This window comes from Pieris rapae, chromosome 14, assembly GCF_905147795.1.
Source record: "Pieris rapae chromosome 14, ilPieRapa1.1, whole genome shotgun sequence".
NCBI classification, from domain to species: Eukaryota; Metazoa; Arthropoda; class Insecta; order Lepidoptera; family Pieridae; genus Pieris; species Pieris rapae.
Genome location: NC_059522.1, coordinates 2,104,698 through 2,127,250, shown reverse-complemented (window position 1 = coordinate 2,127,250; position 22,553 = coordinate 2,104,698). Strand labels below are relative to the sequence as shown.

General features: G+C 32.8%; 7 protein-coding genes and 1 long non-coding RNA gene across 11 annotated transcripts in view; 3 read left to right on the top strand and 5 right to left on the bottom strand.

Moving 5' to 3' along the window:
• Positions 1-3,876, top strand: part of LOC110991481 (T-box transcription factor TBX1) — a 33,216-nt gene extending 29,340 nt beyond the window's left edge. For both annotated transcript variants that reach the window (XM_022256852.2, XM_022256853.2), the window contains exons 8-9: positions 779-919; positions 2,308-3,876. In XM_022256852.2, coding sequence (XP_022112544.2) covers positions 779-919; positions 2,308-2,365 — 199 coding nt within the window. In that variant the 3' untranslated portion in view covers positions 2,366-3,876. The remainder of the gene's footprint in view (positions 1-778; positions 920-2,307) is intronic.
• Positions 3,673-5,116, bottom strand: LOC110991468. The gene is made up of 2 exons (XM_022256832.2): positions 4,972-5,116; positions 3,673-4,893 (listed from the first exon to the last, which is right to left on the bottom strand). The coding sequence occupies exons 1-2, from the start codon at positions 5,008-5,010 to the stop codon at positions 3,877-3,879; spliced, it is 1,056 nt and encodes a 351-aa protein (XP_022112524.2). The 5' UTR covers positions 5,011-5,116; the 3' UTR covers positions 3,673-3,876.
• A 113-nt stretch (positions 5,117-5,229) lies between these two features.
• Positions 5,230-7,172, bottom strand: LOC110991445 (extensin-2-like). Its single transcript, XM_022256804.2, has 3 exons — positions 7,089-7,172; positions 6,004-6,058; positions 5,230-5,693 (listed from the first exon to the last, which is right to left on the bottom strand). Exons 1-3 carry the CDS (start codon positions 7,170-7,172, stop codon positions 5,230-5,232), a joined length of 603 nt encoding a protein of 200 aa, XP_022112496.2.
• A 1,402-nt stretch (positions 7,173-8,574) lies between these two features.
• Positions 8,575-17,275, bottom strand: LOC110991444. The gene is made up of 10 exons (XM_045631155.1): positions 17,272-17,275; positions 15,319-15,461; positions 14,299-14,431; positions 13,724-13,905; positions 13,236-13,372; positions 12,452-12,613; positions 11,620-11,810; positions 10,494-10,708; positions 9,490-9,693; positions 8,575-8,877 (listed from the first exon to the last, which is right to left on the bottom strand). The coding sequence occupies exons 1-10, from the start codon at positions 17,273-17,275 to the stop codon at positions 8,575-8,577; spliced, it is 1,674 nt and encodes a 557-aa protein (XP_045487111.1).
• Positions 17,054-19,088, bottom strand: LOC123689763 (leucine-rich repeat extensin-like protein 3). 2 transcript variants are annotated; one of them, XM_045631222.1, is made up of 5 exons: positions 18,969-19,088; positions 18,836-18,885; positions 18,276-18,307; positions 17,608-18,075; positions 17,054-17,571 (listed from the first exon to the last, which is right to left on the bottom strand). In XM_045631222.1, exons 1-5 carry the CDS (start codon positions 19,053-19,055, stop codon positions 17,291-17,293), a joined length of 918 nt encoding a protein of 305 aa, XP_045487178.1. In that variant the 5' UTR covers positions 19,056-19,088; the 3' UTR covers positions 17,054-17,290. The 2 variants fall into 2 exon arrangements, with proteins under 2 accessions (XP_045487178.1, XP_045487177.1); XM_045631221.1 differs by having other exon boundaries at positions 17,055-18,075.
• A 193-nt stretch (positions 19,089-19,281) lies between these two features.
• LOC110991482 lies at positions 19,282-20,151 on the top strand. Its single transcript, XM_022256854.2, has 2 exons — positions 19,282-19,445; positions 19,551-20,151. Exons 1-2 carry the CDS (start codon positions 19,395-19,397, stop codon positions 20,046-20,048), a joined length of 549 nt encoding a protein of 182 aa, XP_022112546.2. The 5' UTR covers positions 19,282-19,394; the 3' UTR covers positions 20,049-20,151.
• Positions 20,152-20,388: 237 nt separating this feature from the next.
• On the bottom strand, positions 20,389-21,032 carry LOC123689729. The gene is made up of 2 exons (XR_006750639.1): positions 20,876-21,032; positions 20,389-20,497 (listed from the first exon to the last, which is right to left on the bottom strand). It is a non-coding gene; the product is annotated as an uncharacterized LOC123689729 (long non-coding RNA).
• Positions 21,033-21,063: 31 nt separating this feature from the next.
• LOC110991431 lies at positions 21,064-22,305 on the top strand. 2 transcript variants are annotated; one of them, XM_022256786.2, is made up of 3 exons: positions 21,064-21,144; positions 21,574-21,636; positions 21,765-22,305. In XM_022256786.2, the coding sequence occupies exons 1-3, from the start codon at positions 21,109-21,111 to the stop codon at positions 22,260-22,262; spliced, it is 597 nt and encodes a 198-aa protein (XP_022112478.2). In that variant the 5' UTR covers positions 21,064-21,108; the 3' UTR covers positions 22,263-22,305. The 2 variants fall into 2 exon arrangements, with proteins under 2 accessions (XP_022112478.2, XP_045487064.1); XM_045631108.1 differs by lacking the exon at positions 21,064-21,144 and adding an exon at positions 21,169-21,403.
• The last annotated feature ends 248 nt before the right edge of the window (positions 22,306-22,553 follow it).

The following is a 22,553-nucleotide window of genomic DNA, read 5'->3' as shown; positions in this document are numbered from 1 at the left end:
GATCCTATGAATGTGTATATATGTAAATATCTTTTCTTACACTCCTTTTATATCTATCTCTATAAGAATTGATCTTTTATTTTATAGATTATTTTCCTTTCCTTAATTCCGTTTCATCCGATACATTTATTTTTTTACCCGTTTTCCTGTTTTGACCCTGGGCCACAATGCACAAACCGTGCGGGCCATAATAAAAAAAAAAAAAAAAAAAAAAAAAATATAGGTATATTAGTCGAAGAGTAATATCTCTATGTAATAATTTATTCTTAACCCACATTTTTTTTTAATTTGGTCCCTGTGGCAGTGTACTTTTAACGCATACGCATCTTTTCTCTATGGTTTCCTTAAGTGACCAAAAGCATCAACTATAGGGTCGGTCGGCTGTGGGTTGATTTTATAATAAATACAAACAATGAATCATTGATTATTTTCTTAGGTATACTGTACTTTTCCTAAATAGGGATGTTTGCCTCTTTACATAATTTTGAAAAGTAATAATGAAAAGTTGTTTGAGTGAATATTTATTCGTAATAATATTTAAATTGAAAATATTATATTCAACATACATATATATTTGTCGAAGTAAATAAAGCACGTTGATTCAAGACCATTATTCTAAAATTATGTAATAATTTGAATTTGATAGTTAAAATCGCGATAGTTTTTTAAATCGTAATTTTTTCACCATTCCTATTTAGTCGTTACGTAGCATACTATTATTTCAAACCGTTTGAAACTTAACAAAATATCTGTTAATTTGAAAATTTCCTAATTTCAGTCCTCCAGACCAAAGCCCACAAAGGAGCGTGCCTCGGAGACGTGAGCCCCAACAAGCGGAGCCCTACTCATTAGCGCAGCCCTACGCGGCTGACCCTAGCTCCAGTGGACCGTTGTACCCTGCGCACGCGCATCCTGTCAGGTAAAGGTTTTTTAAATAATTCTCCTAATAGCTTACGACCTATTAGAAGGTGGTTTATTTAGTTTATGATAAAATATTTATTTTATAAAAGTTCAAGAATATTATACCTAGTCTTAGAATTTGTAAAGTTATGCATTAGGTGTTTACAATTGTATTGTATACAATATACATGGGTTATATACCCATAAGAGTGTAGACATATTTGGCTTTATAATAAACAAAAAATATTAGTATGAAAAATAAAGTGTTATTATGAGTAGGTAATCTAAACATTTAAAATGTGTTATAGGGTAAAATAACTAGTAAATAATCATAGAACTATCAAGAAATGGATTAAAAATACTAATTTTAAAATGACGGTCATGTGACACAAAACTGTCACTCGTCGAATCAACAATGACGTACCTTTCCGATCTTCCGGGTAGATCTTTTCTTTCCTCACCAAAGGCAAGAAATAGAGATATACTAGAGTAACTTCCAATAGCGATACTTATCTTAAAGAACAGTGGGATTTTGAAAGACCGTCGTTGACATATATTGGAACTCTTGTCAGCAAAAGTTAGCAAAGCTCCGCAATGGTATTATGAGTTGCCACATGACCAAAATAGTAAAGAAATTGTACCGAATAGTGTTTACTTAATACTTGAAGGCAGTAAGCCACACGCAATCCAATTCGACTTAGGGCCTGTTACACAATGTATAGATAAAGTACCAAATAGCTATGCAACACATAAATTATTCGAAAGATAAAAGTTCCGAATAAGATACTTCGTATTTCATGACAAATAGCACTATCTGATAGTCGTGAAACGCAAAAATACTGTTACTAACCAATATGTAATAAATAGCTTATTTGGAACTTATCCGGACATTGTGAAACAGACGCTTAGGGTAGTATTGTCTTTTATTTACATAACTTTTACACATTTAAAGAAAAACACTTTTTTTAACGGATTATAGTTATGTATTTGTATTTAAACTTATAATTATTTGTACATAATTTTAAATTTAAACCGACGTTTCGACGTTTTCGACCGACGTAGTCGATACCAACTCCGGGGAAATAAATACAGATAACACAACATTTTCTGCAGCTGTAATACTTTTTGACATTTAACACCTTTGTCTTCAGTCACCGTGACCACGCACGCTATAAAGCACGCGAAACGTCGGTTTAAATTGAAAATTATGTACAAATAATTATAAGTTTAAATACAAATACATAACTATAATCCGTTAAAAAGTGTTTTTCTTTAGACCCTTAGGGTCCTTCAAGAACAGCGTACCAATTCTCAAAAGGCCGGCGATGCACACATTTGGATATAGAAATGTGTGCATAGCCTTGTATTAAGTTTTGACTTTTATATAAATGTGTAATGTGGTTTCAGATACCAGCCGCACGCGGGCCACAACAGCGCCTACTCAGCATACTACGCCCATAGATAAATTTAAATAAAACTATATTTAAGTATGTGATATAGATTAAAGACAGACTATGAACACGTATAGATGTTAAATTATTAATCCAAAGATCAAATTTCATTAAATATTTGATATAGGTAAATCTAATTTAAATCTTAAAACTAAGTTCAAACCATAAGAATTGAGAAATAAATTGAATATATGAAGTTTTAAACTTTGTAAAAAAAAAAGAATTTTATTATTGTGTTTTAAGTTCAACAATATTATCCAGCTTTTTACATAATCAAACCAAAATGTAAATAGTAATATATGCACAAACGTCAATCCCGTTTTTGACATTCGGGAGTCATACTTAGAGCCATGTCTCTCCATAGATTCTCAATTTTATAAGGAGCTTAATAAACGTTTTTGATATAGGCAATTGTAACTTAAAACTTAAATCTAGGTTCAAGATATCATAGTTTTTAAAAATTGAAAAATTACTGCACAAGTACTGGACTTTGAACATCAAAAGAAAAAAAAGATTACGAGTAAGAAAAAATAGGACAGGTTTAGAACAAATAATGTAAACACGAATATGAAAAAAATTGTTTTGTTTTAAGTTAAACAAATATGTCTTTTTATTCACAAAATGTATACTGTAAGATTCAGAAACGCGACTTAGCACTACTCCCGTATGACAGTACCAAAAATGTTTTTGACAACTGGAAGTCATCTTAAATCTCGTTTCTCAATTTTACTCTAGGTCCTTATTTTCATTCGTATCTGAAGTTAAAATATATGCTTGAGCGCTGTCGAATAATAATCAAACGTTATATTAAGGTTATTAAGGGTCTGTTTCACAATGTCCGGATAAGTTCCAAATAAGCTATTTATTACTTATTGGTAGGATAAACATGAAACCCGAAGTTTCTTTTATTCGGAACTTTTACCTTCCAAATAATTTATGTGTTGCATAGCTATTTGGAACTTTATTCATACATTGTGAAACAGACCCTTAATATATTTAATTTATGAATTCCTCCCTTTCTGCATCACACTATGAGAAGACGTGCGCTGCCACTATCTCATCACCACCTTCACAATATCTGTAGAATAATCTCACTGTGTCGATAGAATGCAAAAAAAGTAATTGTTTGTATGTTTGTAAGCTTATAAAAAACTACGGAAACGTTTGGACTAGCGGCGAACTTTCTAGTTATGTATTCCTTACTATAAATGTGCCTTATTGTAAAGTTAATTATAATATATAATACAAATACATTATTATACACAAATACATTAATTGTAAAACCAAATTGTAAGGTATTGCGACCAAAGATAAACCAAAGTTAATTTAAGCACGTATTATATTTATTTATATAAATGTACATAAAGTATATTTGTTGTTTTACTTGCACGCCTTGTATTTCAAGTAAAAGATTCAGAGTCAAGACCATTCTTAACCGACGTGATTTCTGGGAAGGTCTAAAATATATAAATGACTTAGGTACTAAAAAATCTAAGCTGAACAAGTAACATACTATTCCTAATAATTACATGAGCAAAAAGTAATATTGCATTTGTTGCGGGATTGTTTCAATATTTGGCTTTTTGAAATGCGATGTTTCAGCTACGGAATACGTAGTGACATGATTCACGCTCATGGTACCAGGCTCGTCATCTTCTTTCATGCAAATTTTAGAGGACACAGTCTCCTCTATCTCTTCACCAACAAATTCTGGCTCTGATTCTATAGGTTCTACAAGAACGGATGACATGGGCTCAATACCACAGTATGGATACAATTCTTGCACTGGTGTGTAGGAAACTGTGTCATAAAATGTGGGTTTTGGTGTCACAGAGCAGTAATGTGCTGGTTCGGAATAGTAGTTGTATCGAGAAAAGTAGTCATCTTGCTTAGGTTTAGCAGGAATGGATCTCATTTTATTTGGCGTGGTTTCTCTCGCCATTGTCTGGTTACTTCTCGTTGTATTATTTATATCACAAACATCTTGCAATATAGAAGTTAATTCTTTAGCCTGGTCGGTACCAGCTAGAGCTAGATCCGATAGAATTTCTGGATCAGCTTTGAAAGGAATGTTGTATTTATCTGCAATTTCTTGAGCGCTCATCATTTTCTCGATTGCAATATTTTGATAGTCATTATTAGACTTAATATGTTTTAACAGACGCATTACTAATTGTGTTGAGTCCATTGGAGTTTCGGCCGATCGCTTTTTTCTTAATTTATTACCCTCAGGTCCATCAGTTGCTGAAACAGCATATGACAAAAGATTGACCATTTCAGTTTGTATCGCCATTGTTATTTGGTTTGCCATTTCTTTTATTTCTTCTAATTGCTCCTCGGGAGGTTTGTCTGATTGAACAGCTTGGGCCATCAGAGTTGCAGATGGAGATGGATATACAGGCGTTGAAGGTCCTATTACAACATCCATCCAATCGAGAGGTGCTTTTTGGTAGTCTTTAACAACATCATCACATTTTAGTGTTTCTAGAATTGTATCATTTTTTTTAACAACATTTAGATCATCTGGCTGAGCCGCTATGATCTGCAACAAATGTTTAATTTAAAATTGTACAATTTTTCCATTGGTTACAATAAAAATTTAAAAATAATAAAAACATACCTGTGTTATTAGGGCTAATGTTAAGTAGAATAGTGTCATTGTGGTGATAATATGTTGATTTCGGTCCGTACATCATGTTTTATATTAAAGTTATCTTTTGTTAACAAATGATTGTGTGGAACTATTATGTAAGTATTATCGTTAAAATATATATAATCAGGATTGCAATGTAAAATATCAATAACAATGCAATAAATTTCAAAATACTTTTAATGTGCAACTAAGCTACTGATATAATTTAAGAAACATAAACCTAAATTACAAGGTATAATGAGGAGGCGGATAATGTGGATAGGTTGAAGGGGGGTAGGTTGGAGGGGGGTAGGTTGCAGGTGGGTACGTTGCAGGAGGGTACGTTGCGGGAGGGTAGTTTGGATAGGGGTATGGAGGTCTATAGGAGGGATACTCCGGAGGATGGATAGAGGAATAATCATAAGTTGGAGGTGGATAGGGATAGGGATAAGTGACAGGAGTAGGAGGTATCGGTGGAGCAGGAGCACCTACAGGGGTAGGTGGATTGTAATACTGGTAATACTGTTCGTAGGTCCATGGATGGGAATACTCAGGTTGCACTGCAGGTTCATTCCCGTAATATGGGGCCGGCGATGGGAGATAGACCACTGGTGGCGGATAAGAATAATATGATGGTTCTTGTGGTGATGATTCCGGGGTCGAGGTACTGGGTGGTGTAGTTGTTGTGGGTGGAGTCTTTGGGAATAACGCTGAAAAGAATTGAAAATTTAAATTAGTTCAATACCTTAAACATATAAGTAAAATGATCAATTTTATATAGATTCGTAAATCGTGTGAGACAGTTTTAGAAACAAAATATTTACGTTTTTATTATTATTTCAAAATTTGTTCACTGTAATAATATTAACATTATTATGTTAATATAATTATTTTTACTGGGAGAGATAATGCACGCTTTCTAGTGATAAACATATCCAGGACTTCGCCAAATAACCATCGAGGCTGTTGAAATTACACTTAAATCAGCAAAATATTGTTTACAAATATCGAAATACTTACGTGACGAGTATAATGTGCTGAGCATGTGGTTCATGCGTTCGTGAAGAGAGGCCAACTGAAATCATAAATTAATTGCAATATTAATTATAAGACTTTTTTAACATTTTTTAAATTTATTTATTGGTTAAGAAGTTAATGAAACTCCGACAAGAAGAAGGTTTAACTATATTTATGGGTCATTTTCATTCAGAAGTCTTCATACACGTGGTATAAACGACTACGCATCTTGATTTCGACTTTGATTAACATTGTTATGTTAGACTTTTCAACTATGTACCAATCTGTTTAAGTATATCTATATATAATGTATTCTGTTAGAACCAGCTGAAAAAATTGAAATCAATGGATCATGAACGAAAGGCATTCCAAATACATTTTTGTAATTATATATTCTGAATAACTTAATGTAAATTAATGATCAACAAAATAACGTAGCCACCAACAGTATCCCAGATTAACGAACTTATAACATGGCAACACGCAATGGACAGGATCTTGATTAGAATAAGAAAATCTAATAGCTGTATTTCTTAGAGAAACGAAGATCTTAGACGGTATATAATGTTCCTTACATTGTAACGCTCTTAACCTGAAATGGAAGTGGACTAGGCAAGTAGTAAGAACCAATCGAATGGAGAGAGAAACGCCTTTGCCACTTGGCAAGCAGATGAGCTGGTAAAAAATTATATAGAATAGTTGATATCGAGTTGATTCCAATACATATGTGTGCGTAAATCAATGTTTGATTCGTTGAACTGGCTGATTATTGGCAAAGATAGAGACATGGAAAGGAGATCTTTACCCAAGAGCGGTCCATCACAGGCGACTAACAGATTACTACATTTAGCTATAAATAAATATTAACAAAATTTGAATGGAATTTAAGGATACGAAAATATATTAAGGCTTTTTAATGATTCCGGTAGGAATATAATGTAAAAATACTAACACTTAGATTTAAGTTATTAAGTTGTATTTACTAACATTGCTATGGAACCTCGTTTTACGAAATAAACAATTAAATTAAATTAAATTAATAGTTTGTTCAAAGATTAATTTCGACTTTTTACGTCAATATAACTTACGTGCGATTGTTGTATTTCATGACAACTACTTGTTGCATCACTTGCGACGTATAACGCACTTAGTGCAATAATAATACTAAACATTGCGCTTTCTTAATCCCATTAAATATTTTCAATCAAACAAACATTTTAAATACTCTCAATTATCACTATACGTGTTCGGAAGCTGTAGAGATAACGATTCAAATTGCGATAATGCTTGTATCTCGCGCGTGAGAAACATCAAGAGATGGTTTTCAATTAATTTTGATAAAACTGCTGTGAATTTTAGTCGAGTTAAGTTTATAATCCTAGTTATGTTTACAATTAATATAATGCATATATAGAACATTGAATTTCCTCAAAAAAAAAATCAGGTAGGCCTCTGAGGTTCATTCACCTTAGGTTTGGGCCTCAGATTTAATCTATTGTTTGATGATCGTTTGTCAATCTAATTAGCAAGTAGGTGATCAGCCTTCTGTGCCTGAAACACATCGTCGACTTTTTGGTCTCCTCATGATGTTGTCCTTAACCATTTGATCAGATGTTAAATGCATATAGAAAGAGAGTCCATTGGTTCATTTGGGATAGATCCCACGACCTCAGAGATGAGAGTCACAAGCTGAAGCTGAGATGAAGCCACTAGACCTACACTGCTCATATTTCTTGAAATTTGAGTCAATTTTGATTATAGAGTTAAGTATTTGTAACGTTAAACTTTTCAAATGTCAAATACTAAACTTGGATTTCCCCTGTTAATTCGACAAGTTACTAAAAAAAACACTGCCGTTACAACCTCCAGGTGTTCGCCTCAGATATCAGTTTTATGGTGTTTGATATTTCCTAATAGGTTAGGTTATCGGCCTTATGTGCTTGAGTAACTTTTTTTTTTAGATTTTAGCTTTTCACAATACTTCCGTAACCCTGTACAAACGAGTTTTCAGTGTGGTCACAAAACTAGAAGTACATTGGTTCATATGATTTTTCATACAGACTAAACAAAGACACCCCTGGCTTACCACTTCGACGAAACAGTAATAAAAATAGTAATTTTTTTTTTCAAATTTCTTTACATTAAAACATTCTTTAGAATAAATAAAAAAAAACTTGTATTGGTCCCGCCGTTGTATTTGCGCTTAGAAACGTATTTTGCGATTTATTTTTATTAAAATTTGTTTTTTTTTTTTATATTTTAATGTACTTAGTATTAGAAATAAATAAGCCTAACAGCACTCTTTTAACTAAAGTACTTTCGTCTCTTTCTATCAAAAATATGTATAATCCATGATAACACTTTTCGTTAAACTGTACACAATTAGACATAATTATGGGGTATAAATAAATTCTTATATAAAAAGCGGTTAGGATATATAAAAGAGAATTTTCAAACATGTATTACGTAAGAACATTTTTATTTTTCTATTTAACAGAATACATAAAAGCAAAAAATATAATAAACATTTCTCAACGTGAAAACAAAGCGTCATCTAAGTAGATTTTTTGACTTTTAAGAATCGAATAGATCCATCTCATTTTTCTTCGGTGCCACAGCTTTACGCTTTCCCAATAACACTTCGATTCCTAGTATAATAACAGAAAGAACAACGGCCGCCATAGTAATTCCCAATAGGGGTGTGACGTCATAAATGTTGACTCGTTCAGCGAGCAGGGCTGCGCGGCAGGGAGGCGGTTTTATTCGCAGCCTGGATACGAGCTGTTTCGCCAATCCAGTCTCATGCAGCCAGGCACCCGAGGATTTTAGCACATCCGTCCATTGACCGCGTTTTGTTGATGTAATCCATGATAAAGTCTGAAATATCATATTTTATTAATCAATGTGTATGTCGTGGGTTTGATTTCTAGTGAAATATTGTACACTTTCTATTAATTGAAATATAATATAATATAATATTATAATGGTCCGTTTAAAAGTTACTCACAATAAATTTGTCACAACTATTAACTTTATATAAGTAACGTCTGCATTGTTATGGGTAAAAATGGGATCCCGTGAGAGTCTTCCCTAGGAGATACAATCTCCAAAACTTCTTTAAAGTTAGATTATACTTCTCCCTCAAAGGCTGTCCTCACAGCTCATGATCACCCATTTTACATGGGCACTTTCTGGGGATTTTTTTTGACAATAATTAACTGCTTTAGCATGTGATGAGAAGCATGATGTAATCGTAGCTCCTGCCAAATACTTGGTAAAAAACTTACTAAACGTAACGTTTCGTAAACTTCGTTCTACGCCCTTGATTTGGGAACTGGCAGTAAGTTTAAATATAGAACTATTTTTTTACTGAGATTCATAACTGTGCATTAAGTTACAGTAAACAAGAGATATCTATACTCTTCACACGAAGAGACGAGCGAACGAACGACGAATAATATATATTTTATTAATGTATCATGCACTTACCTCTGGAACTGTGTCTATATACTGCAATTTGCATAGCTGGTCGTCGGTTAAAATCCTTAAATGTGGGTAGAGCTGATTATACTCTGTATGATATGCAGTCTGACCAGCTTGGATCAGCTTCACTCCATCTCTGATGTCCTGGTAGAATTTTGACGTAATTTTCTTTCGTTTTAAATATTCCAGGTCATCCCAGTTGGTTGGTACCTATTTTTTAAACACTACAATTATAAGAGACTAGCAGACTCGGCCAAGCGTTGGTGTGGCTAAGTTGTTATATTATGTGAAAGGTAGATAGCTTATGTGAAACGTTGATACTTTTAACACAGCGCCATCTGTTAGAATTGTATCAAATAAGAAAAAAAAAATTTGCATTAAAATAAAATTGCGACTATAATTAAAGATCTAAACTATCTCTTAAGTTGGACCAGACTGCATACGGTGTGAAAATTTGATTGATATTGGTTCGGTAGTTTAGGAGTCCATCGCGGACAAACATCGTGACAGGAGATTTATATATATTAAGAGATATGAAAGTTTCTCATCATATTACTAGACCATAGGAAGTAATTCTCGTTAGTGTAACGTCAAGGCCTAAGGCGTTGGAGGCTACGCTTTTCGCATATCAGAAACCAGGAAAGAAACACTATATTAGCGCCTAAATTTAAGTAATTTTGTAGTTATGAGATAAACTACTATTAATCTATTTAAATAAAAATTATGTATTAATTATGAAAATTATCGCAAAATATTTTGCTTAGTACAAAGAGATAATTCCAGTGTTTCTTTCTAAATTTATTTCTTGAACTCTGACGAAGGAATTATAGTTTTATTTTGCAGTCTTTATTGTAGTAATTTAGTATTTTGGTAGGTTACCAAAATGTCTCATATGTTCGGATGTAAGTAAAAAGTCATATTAGTTAGTAAATATATTAAAATTTGTCTAAATAAAAAGTATGTTAGACAAAAGCAATTTAAAATTAAAATTTAAACTAATCAAAACTCACATCAAACATCAAATACCGCATATAATCATAGTCCTCTGACGCAATCGCGTATCTAGAATCACCAAGGGATTTCAGTGAATCCGGTCCACTCCTTCCAGTACTCATTAGAGCGGATACGATGGCTGATGTGTAGTAGGCATGGATTAGCATCGCGCAAATTGATAAAACGAGAAATGTCCAACGTCCTGATATGCCTTGTGGAACTGCACTAGCATCTGGATTAGTGTTTTTTAAAATTATTACAAGTAAGGATTATATATTATCCATCGTATGGTCTGCACTCCAAATCCTTTATCTGGAGAGTGCAGGAAATCGGGATTTGGAGGAAGCCATTTCCAAAAAAGGCCACAGATAGTTAAAAAGAATGAGGTGATAAAAAAATTAATTGTTTTTAAATGTAAAAGTTTAAAAGTAATAAAAAGTAACACAACTAAATAATATTATTAAACTAAATAATGTAATTATATCTGAAATACAAATATATTATTATTATCCAAAAAGCCAGCGCTGAAACCGTTTTGGTTTCAGATTTCTGTATCTGTTGTGATTTTTCTAAATGGCAAAAATGCTAGCATTCTGTGTTTGACCTGTAATCTAAGGCTAGGTTTCCTCAGGATATTTTTCTTCAACTGACTGTGAAACTGAGCAAGTTTTAAAAATGCCCATAGAAAGCACATTGGTTTACAGCCTGGAATTGAAACTACAACCTCAAATGTATTATTATCGCTGTACACATCGCGCACATATTTTACAAAATACATATTCTATGTGACATGAGAAACTTCCTCGTTAGATAGCTCAGCAGAAACAGGACTAATTCAAACTTCTGTGTATAGATTTAGAAAAAACCTATTTCGAGTTGAATTTATTTTCAACATTTCGTTAATATTTACATATAGAAAAGCATATATTTTATGGCTAACAACCGATCTCTTCCAGGCAACCCTTGTAAGGGAAAAAGCTAAACAAATAAACATGATGGGTAAAGTTTAAGGAGTGCATAACCAAATCTCATTAAAAAAATATAGAATCACCAACCTAAAAAAAAATCGGTAAATTAAATATTTTTATATTAAATATTGTATTTATGGTAAATTAATTATATATAATTAAAATTTAGACAAACCCTGTTGCAAGCAAGTCGCCAAAACCGCAATGTAGGCTCCCTCCTTTTCCATCTCGCTCTTAGCAGTTACACGCTGCGCCAGAAACAAGATCACGAATAGTGCGAAACAGCATATCCATACTGCTGTGGTGAAGGGTGCCACGAACATGTTATTACTACTCTCACGCTCTGCTAGATAGGTAAAGCCCACCCTAAAACATCACACATCATCCCAGTGGATTATCTCTAAAGAACAATCTAGGAGTAGTTGCAGTTGTATATCCAGAAAAAAAACTTATGTTTTTACAACTTATACTAACAAAATACTTATATAACGAAATGTTAATTAACAAATTTTTGTATGGATTAATTAACGAAACTGTAATAATAATAATCTGAGGAAATGGACTATCGTCTCAGTTTGTAAGTCACTGTCTTTAATATTGTTGAGCATCATGAATGAGGTTTTGTTTTAAGAGAGTAGAAGAATTGCGATTTTATTGCGATGTATTATTTAATCAGCAGTTGGCCTAGTGGCTCCAGCGTGCGACTCTCATACCTGAGGTCGTAGGTTCGATCCACGGCTGTGCACCAATGGACTTTCTTTCTATGTGCGCATTTAACATTTGCTCGAACGGTGAAGGAAAACATCGTGAGGAAACCGACATCTCTTACACCTAAAACGACAACGTGTGTCAGGCACTGGAGGCTGATTCAGAAATCTGAGGCCACGACCTAAAGAGGTTGTAGTGCCTTATTTATGTGCCTGATTTATTTTTTATTATTTAATTAGAATACTGCAACTTGTAAATACAAATTTTTAATAGTATTAAAATAAATTATACCAGTTTACCGAAAAGGCCAAATGCACATAGTATAGTCGAGCTTTTCATATCTGCTATGCATTATTCGAAGGACACCGCCACTTAAGTCTGCCGTTCCGTAGCGCAATTTTAGTAACATACTACTATTGTGGACTTCTGTGCTCCATAACATGGTTGGTAGAAGTATCTCACTAAAATCGAAAATTAGTTTAAACTTCATTATTTTCTTATTTTTTTCCAAAATACAGCGGGTATCGCTTAGAACCTTATGATAAGTTAAGGAAATTCATACATTACATTTTTATCGTATAGCATTACCAGAAGTATCCTTGTTTAACACAATGGCGTAATCATTACTACGAGATTATTTGATAATAATATATTACTAATATGACATGAGCTGTCTTATTTATTTATTATTTTCTAATGTTCCGATCTATCTATTTGCTAAAATATACGACAAGTACGGTGAAGAGAAATGTTATATAACTATATACAATATGTAGTTACAAAATATAACTAAAATATTTCACTTCCTTTGTACCAGTAATGTTTTGCTCTACAATGCGGATGTGTAGACGCATAACCGCTTTTTTTAATTGATCAACCCACTACCTAATTCTGTTATATTATTTACTGACGTAATTTGAAATATTCTGCTGATTGACTAAAACACATTCAGAAAGCCGTTAATTGATATGTTATTGTAAAAATATTTTGGCGTTTTTCTTTACTCACATTGCATACGTTTATTATAATACGTATTTATTTAGTATAATACGTGTAATAATACGTCATATTTGATAAAAATACCTCGCATTAAGGCTTTTGACTATTAGCGAAGAAGTTCTATATCCACAACGTACTCCGGAATCTCTTTCTGGCATAGACATGTCGTGGAGGTAGTCAATGAAGGTTCCGTTATATGAGTCATTACTATATGTACCTAGCTATAGACATTGAAACATTATTTGTTATGTTTACCTTTGGCTTATACGTTCGCTGATGTTTGTTTAATAAATTTAGAACCAGATGCCCACTGAAGTAATACCGAACCAATTCGACTTAGGGTCCTTCAAGAAAAGAGTGTACCTTAACAGGCCGGCAACGCACTCGCGAGCCCTCTGGCATTGAGTGTCCATGGGCGGCGGTATCACTTAACATCAGGTGCCTCCTGCCCGTTTACCCCCTGTTCTATATAAAAAAAAAAACTTATCATGCATCGTTTGTTACATTTGGATTTCATACGATATTAGAATTTCGTGAATATTTTTTTTATTAAATTAGAAATCGGCTATTACCGGGGTAGCAATCCTTAGTGGATAGTGATGGAGGTTCAATCTTCTATGAATTCTCTCCCTTTCGTACGTAACATGTAGACCACTGTCATTATGAAAAGCCCATGGATATGCAGATGCACCATGGTAGGGATGAATGTAAAGATCTTCTAATCCTAAACAAGTAAAGATCAGTAAACTGGAGTCTAATCTATTTATTACAGTTAGTTAGATATTACTATTTCATACAAAAATTATACAAATTATAGAAACCATTATATTAACCATAAATTGTTAATATTAAGGGCCTGTTTCACAATGTATGGATAATGTAACAAATAGCTATGCAACACATAAATTATTCGAAAGATATAACTTCCGAATAAGATAACATCGCGTTTCATGACGATTAGCGCTAACTGACAGTCGTGAAACGCAAAAATACTGTTTATCCTACCAATATGTAATAAATAGCTTATTTGGAACTTATACGGACATTGTGAAACAGACCCTTAATGAGTTAAATATTATATTGTCAATTTAAAAAAAATAAAGTTGAGTCTTATAGTAGGTACTAGTTTATAAGGTTATATACTAACTTCTGTCTGTTCCGTATTTCCCCGGTTTTATCAGTATAATATCTGCATCATACCGCACTTTATTAAGAGCATCAGGGATTCGATCAGCGAGAATTATCCATTTGTACCAATTCGAAAAGTATTTGGAAGGAACCTGTGTAGTATTTTCATTTTTTTTATTTATTGTTATCTTTTCTTACTAGGGTTGCCTGGAAGAGATCGCTTGTTAGCGATAAGGCCGCCCGTTGCATCCCTTGTAATTTATATATATTTTGTTATTTGTGTTTCTTTCTAGCAACGAAGTGTAAATAAATAAATAAAAATAAATAGTATTTTTAAACCTTAAATTTAAACGGATTTAACATTATATATATACATTATATTATATATATCACAAGATATTTAGTATATGTCACCGGAATAAAACAAGATATAGTCTAAACGAGAGATGAATATAGTGATAATGAGATAAAGTGACAAATGAGTACTTGAGAGAAACACCTAGAGGAACTATATACTATTCTACTCAATCTGTCCATCAGAGATATATATGTATACTAGCTGACCTGGCAAACGTCGTATTGCCATGTATATCATTTATCATTTATAATAAAAAATAGGGGTTGATTGTAAAGGGTTGAAAATTCAGGCTTATATGTATTTACTAATGCTGTATCATAATTTTTTTTGTATCTAAAATTGAAAAAAAAAAATAGGGCTGGAATACCCTTAACATTTAGGGGGATGGAAAATAGATGTTGTCCGATTCTCAGACCTACCCAATATGCACACAAAATTTCGAGAGAATTGGGAAATCCGTTTCGGAAGAGTTTAACCAGAAACACCGCGACACGATAATTTTATATATAAGATTAATCGATCTTTATTACCTAACCACTTTTGTACGACAGTTTTCACAGCCGATTCATACTTAAACTAAAGAGCAAAAGGCTGTTTATTATTTGCCTAATACAAATTCGTAAATGTTGCTTTTGGGGGAAGGGTGTGTTTCAGTTCAAGAATATCTAAATGTTTACTTACCTGATCTAATTCATCATAATTGTTTGGTATATATAATACTCCCTGTAAACGATGGTGATGTATTTGTTGAAATATTTCAGCATTGCAGGTTACTGTAGTCGGAAGGTTAAAGTTTTGGAAATTTCGAATTATTTTAACTGCATCTGAAAATTACACGAAGAAATGTTTTAGTTATTATTATGATTATATATATATGTTTTTTTGTAATTTCGTTTGTTTTTTACGACTAATTTATTTTCTTTTCATTGTAATGTTCCCCTATAGATGTTGTGCACGCTTGTTATTGATGCACATGCATGTATGTTGTGTTTGTATGTCATGTATTTTCTGTTTATGTTTGTATGTGTTTCGTTAGTGTGCCTTTTGAAATAAAACTATTTTTTTGAGCCTGTATATATTTCCTGAGACACTGATATTAAACTATTTATATCTAGTTATCCTATGTATTAGTAAATATCTTTTTTCAGTTAGTATGTATTAGGAACCCCATCCGGTAATCCAATTCCATTACCATTCTAATTTTAATAAAGAATTAGATTTTTATAGAATTTTATAGAACAGGGGGCAAACGGACAGGAGGCTCACATGATGTTAAGTTATACCGCCGCCCATGGACAATCTCAACGCCAGAGGGCTCGCGAGTGCGCTGCCGGCCTTTTAAGAATTGGTTCGCTTTTTTCTTGAACGACCCTAAGTCGAATTGGTTCGGAAATACTTCAGTGTGCAGCAGGTTCTACAGATGTTTAATCTAATCTTTTATAGCATTTTTTTTTCTCATTAATATATAAATAAATTATAAAAATAAAAATTCTAAAAATCTAACAAATATACTATATAATAACAAACACACAAATATACAGTGTATATTTATTATTTTCTGTTTTAAAATTAAACATTACAATATTATGAGAAATTATTGACTCACCGAATTTATTGGAACACGTAAAAATAATAATGCTACCCACAATTTTATACCTAAATGCTAACGATATAGCTTCGTAATACATTATTATTTTTCTGCATTGAAACGTCTTAGACAGCATTTATATTGGAGTTTGTTTCATAGATAATTTTCATAGTATTCATTTGTATGAAGCCTATAATTTGCATCGGTGAAAATAAAATTATATGCTTGGGCAAACCATGGGGTGTATCGCCAATTTATGCAAAATTTATTTTTAAGGTTTTTAAGGCTTTCAATACATGTTTTGAAATTAGGTTGGCATCTGTTTTGTTGGGAATGGGCTATACTAAACTATGTGTCCTGTGTCTGATTCAAATCGTTCTTACGCCCGAACCCAATAATTAATCCACAATTTTTGTGGATTGTTTTCAATCTGAGATCCGACAGTCGATCGACTGTCACGGTCTGGGACGGATGTACTGACAGATGGTTATTACAATCCGTCGATTGATTATTGGCACAGTTTTTCAATATTTGGATTAAGATGTCTATCTCAGATGGTCAAAAATTGATTGAGATAGGTTATTGGGTTTGGGCGATGGTCCCTAAATTTCTTACAAGTTACAATGTTTAACTTCACCATAAGATCAAATGTTTAATATAATGAGAATTTTTTATACATCAGTGGATTTTAGAAATACGAGTACGTAAATACAGCCTTGCAAAATCTTTATTAGTTTTTGCTTCGCCAGTAATCGAACCAGAAGTAATGTCAGTAAGTAATGTGGCAAAGTTGTATGTAAAGTTACGATAGTAATAATATATGGAGGCAATGTGATCATTGAAAGATTTTTTTATATTGATATCTTTAATATAATCTTTATAATATATACAGTAAATATATTTTATCAAATAAATATAAAATTAGACTAGATTGATTTATATACTTCTATAGCTGGCTTTAGTCAAATGAATACAATACAATATGTATAAGAATACGTACTTATTGTAATATCATGATTTTCAATTTAATAAAATCTACCCATTACCCATTACAAACTATTTACCCTAACATTGGCACCCACATGACGATTTAATTGGTTTTGCTTCTAATGATACAGGTACCGGTGGGGGCACCATATATGCCGTCATTGGATAGGATGGGGGAGCACAGGAGCATGTGGGAGCAGGACAAGAACACGGTGGTGGAGGTGGAGCTAAAGAAATGATTATTGGTGATTGTGGTTGACATGGTGGAGGGAGCATTATTGGGGCTGGTGGAGCTGAACAGGGTGGTGGTTGGAACATCATAGCTGAAGGTGGAGCACAGGGGGCTGGAAGCATTATAGGGCTCGGTGGAGCACAGGGAGCTGGAAGCATTATAGGGCTCGGTGGAGCACAGGGAGCTGGAAGCATTATGGGGCTCGGTGGAGCACAGGGGGCTGAAAGCATTATGGGGCTCGGTGGCGCACAGGGGGCTGGAAGCATTATAGGGCTCGGTGGAGCACACGGACTTGGAAGCATTATAGGACTGGGTGGAGGACAAGGAAGCGTTATAGGGACTGGTGGAGGATTACACGGAGCTGGAAGAACTATAGGAGCTGCTGGTGGAGGTGAACAGGGGGCGGATATAAAAACAGAGGCAGGCGGGGGGCATGGGGCAGGAGGGGGTGCTGCACATGGGGTAGGAAGAATGATAGGGGCAGGTTGGGCACAGGGGCTGGGAGGGGGAGATAGAATGACAGAAGCTGGTGATGGACAAACTGGGGGTGGAGCACATGGATTCGAAGGCATCAGAACCAGTGTAGGTGGCGGCGCCGGTTCATCGAGGCATTTGGAGCATGTTTTCTTTTCTGTAACAAAATAAACATTACACTATACAATTTTGTATCATCAAAAATATATACAATATTTTTTTAATGCAATTTACTATTAAGTTTGACACAGGTATTTTTTAATTAAAAGTGTTAAATCTCATACATAATGAGTAAACACATTTTTATTTCTATTTTTTAATCGTTGAATTAGTTAAATATTTTAATAATGTACTTACCAAGCTTAGATGTGAGTAAAGGTTTTAGCAACCTGAAATAATGACAATTGTTAAAATATAAATTACTTTTTAACAACAAATTAATTAAATATAGCCCATATATTATCCTTATTTATCCCTGTTGCCTCAATACTTGACTTTCTAATAAAATTAAACCAAGACCTACATATTCCTATAATAAATCATTAGTATTAAAATAGTCGAATGTTGAAAATAAATGTATAACAACAAATTAATGTTTCACTTTATTTCGGTAGTCGATCAGTTTAAAAACAAAAAAAAAATTCTTAATTAACTGCCTATCTCCTAATCCGCAATGTTTAGCAAAAAATTAGTCGTTAGGTCAAATTGAAACTATCCTCACTATTATTGTTATGTATTTTAGAATAGAAGCTGTAACATATACTGTGGATTAAGCATTATATATGTTATGGTAAGTTATTGCTAAATTGACTTAAACTTGAACTAAACTAATAAATAAAAGTAAAGATAATACAATGCTCAATAGTTATTTGAGGCAAACAGAGTGATTATCTTAATATAAGAAAGCAAATACTTACGAAGCCAGTACCGATTTTTCACATTGTTTTATTTCTTTGAGCGCTTCCAACTGCAAGAAAATAATTACATTGGCTATAATGTTCTGCTGAATTTATATTTAAATTAAAAGGTACATTGTAAATTTTAAATTACCAAGCATATTCCTTTATCGTCACAAGCGGTAGTGTAACTGACGAGAATTAGCAAAGTAAGGGAGGACCAAAAAAGCCGTCCCCCCATTTTCGTTCTTTACAAAACAGAATATTATTAATTATGAATAAAAAAAGGGATTTTTGTTCTATTTAAAAGAAACTGTATTATGCATAACTACGTGATTGCATATATGTAGCAAGCCTTGCGATAAGATTGCTTTTGAAATTTTTAATTTTATCGCAATTTATCAGTGAATTGGGAAATTTTCTTTACTTTTCTAAATTTTTTCGTGTTAATGCCTTGTATTGTTCGAGTGACTGCTTTATGGTGTTGTTTTATTGTTCTTTGTTCTGATCTCGGTCAAGATAAAACAATCAGATACATAAGGTCATATATATTACATGAAGATTAAATTGTATTCTTAATATGACGCATACATATATTCTGAAGACCGCAGCGTTATGGATTTTCATAATGGTAACTATAATTTTTTGTGTAAAGTACAGAAGTATTAAAATTTTCAGTTTTTGTGTGTAACTGTAGTGGTTTTTTCAAATAACGGCAGACTGTATTTTTTTTCAGATGGAGGTATCATGCGGAATAAACCTGGGTTTAATATCTGGTGATCGAAGAAGACTAACCAGTCCATTGCTAATTAAAAAAACATCACGTCACTCTCCCATCACAATCAACATCAATTCTAAGCCACTGACACCAATACTCTCAAAATCATTGCTTTCAAGAAACTTGAAACCAAAGTTAAATATTCCCAAAATTCCCCTCATGCCCATATTCCCAATACTTCCGCCTGTGATACCGAAATTACCGCTTTTACCCCCTCCATTACCAATCATACCTCTATTACCTCTTCCAATCATACCCCATTTACCTAAAACGTTTAAAGCTCCGAAGTTATTAAGAAAAACGGCATTTCAAAGGGATTTGGAGAGAAAAGTTAAAACTGCAATTAAACCACCTCCAAAAATAAGCAAAAATATTGCAAAATTTCTACTCAATTTGAAGAAAAACGGATCACTTACAACAGCTGAATATTTGAGGTTCAAAAAACTTTTAAGTTAAAATTAATATTGTTAAAATTAATTAGAGTATTATTTATTAAATATACAAAAACACGCTAATTTATATATATTTATTTATTTAAGACCTTATTGTATAAGCTTTATTCTAAATAAATTATAAAATTCAAAATGCAAATTGTTTATACATAACAATAAAATATTTTGTGACGATGACGCGTTTTTAATTTAATAAATTATTTTAGTTTTAATGTTTTAATTAAGTGATTAATTAATTGTAGATTTGTGATTTAATTAAGGCGGTAATTTTTAGGCAAGTTTCGCCTTTTTGGCCTTCTCCAAAAGTCCGTTTAGAGATCGCACCACTGTATCCTTTATTTTTCCCATGTAAGACATGATGGACCAGCCAAAAGGCCTATCGTCGGCGTTACAAGTAAAACACGACTCCCTTTGTCGTGGATGTAACAAATTTTTCTTTGTTAGGACGCTGCCCTGAAAAAAAGTACAGAACAATTAATAAAACCAATTAATAACCTATCCTAATTTTAGACGTTGCAGTCTCGGTTTTAATTTTATAACCTTATAAAACAAAACAATTTTATAAAGAAATTAGATTATTTTTTTTAATCGAAGCTCATATATGTCTATTAGTATAGATTTTTACAAAAAGCCCCTTCATTATTTCCTTTATATAATAATTCAAAAGAAAATATGCATTATCTAGCCTTGTAAACTTTTATACGCTATAGTTCTACTGTAAACCCGTAGCAATAAGCCAAAAAAAAAATTGTCAAAATCTTTAAAAAGTTGAAGCTAGATATTTTATAGCTTTTAATACGAATCAAATAATAAGACGAAAAAATCACAAACCTCCACACAACTCACAACCAGGAGAAAGATCATCAATAATTTTAACAAATTCATTATGATAATACGATCTCGCTATCAAGTATAAAACTAAGCTTCCCGCGTACATACTACTAACTAACCTATTCATGTTTAATCTGTCACGTATATGACTGATTTTAAATGATGCTGACTTGATATTTTGGTACGTGATTCAATTTTGATGTTAGTAAAAATGTGTCGTACGCGGCTGTAGCATGTCTTACTACGTGTTGATTGTGGCTTATTTGATGGTTAGTAATTGAGATTCTGGGAAATTGTTCAACGTGTTAGTGCTATTTGTGATTGATATGCTAATTAGTGAGATAGTAATGCACTAGGACTTCATACTGGTCCCACTCATAGAAAATTGTGAAGATGGCCTTTGTGTATCCGGGGCATACAAACTTTGTATTAAGACACAATTAAAGAAAGTTATCGATTTTACTGTTGCTGAATTGCAATTAATTTCAATTTGTTGTGCCAGTTAATGTTTTTAATTAAATATGTATTGTATGTGTTGTAAACATTTTTAGATAAAATATAAACAAATAATTACACATATTTATTGTGAAATAATGTTTTAAATCCGATCTTGCAAAATACTGTTCTTTCTCAAATAATAACTATTTTTTTTGCACACAATTACCAATACAAACAATATTCATCGCATATTTTTACAGGTGAGGTTGGTGACGGGCGCTCCTGCACCTCTTCAAATGACAATTGAATGCGGCTCTGATGAGGTTTGTGATATTTGAAAACAAAATAATCACTACGATCCTATTAGATTATGGCGTAGATTTCGTCACAACTATTGACATATATTCAATGAATCTCTCAATAATAATACCAAACCTTTTAATTGTTCCAGAATCGTTCATCAGCAAAATCTAAGTCAGCTGAGTTATCAAATGGCAACACAGACCTTGACATGAATTCCTTCTGCAATTTAATTCAGAAAGCAATACCAAAGGCAGTAGAAGACGGCAAATTTATCATAGAACCAGATACGGACGACGATCTCACTGTCGATAGTAATAATATTATCAGTTCAGCAGTGAGCCCACCAAGTGGCTTTATTCCCAGATTTTCAAAACCGAAAATATCAAAGCTAAAAATTCCTAGACTAAATGCTCCAAGGTTAAAACCACTAGAAATAGGAAAGGCTCCGAAAGTAGGAGTCCCAATGAAGCTCACAATGCTAAGAAAAGTGTTAGATGAAGAAACTAGTGCCGAAAGGATGGAACGATTCAAAAATGGTGTACAAAAAATGTTGCATGTTGTTAAAGTGTTAGGACAGATTGACCAGTATTTATCAGAGCGGACTAGAATTGTTATTGATAAACTATCTAAAACTTTTATGGAATGATACTGTGATTTAGTTATGTAAATATAAAATAGTTATATTGTAATTGGTGTTTTTAATCAGAACTATAATTATTAATTCTTCCAATCTATCTTTCATCGTCTATATATCTTATGTCATTGAAAAAGAAAGGTAAATAGCCTGTATTTGAGTATAACATACTTAAGATATCATGAAGTTCATCTCTCTAGCATTAACATTAACGCCACCTTTTAGCAATCCTTCCAACTATGATATATAATTACACAATAAGATGAGGCGATAGTAAAAGTAATCAACGGATTAGGAAAATAA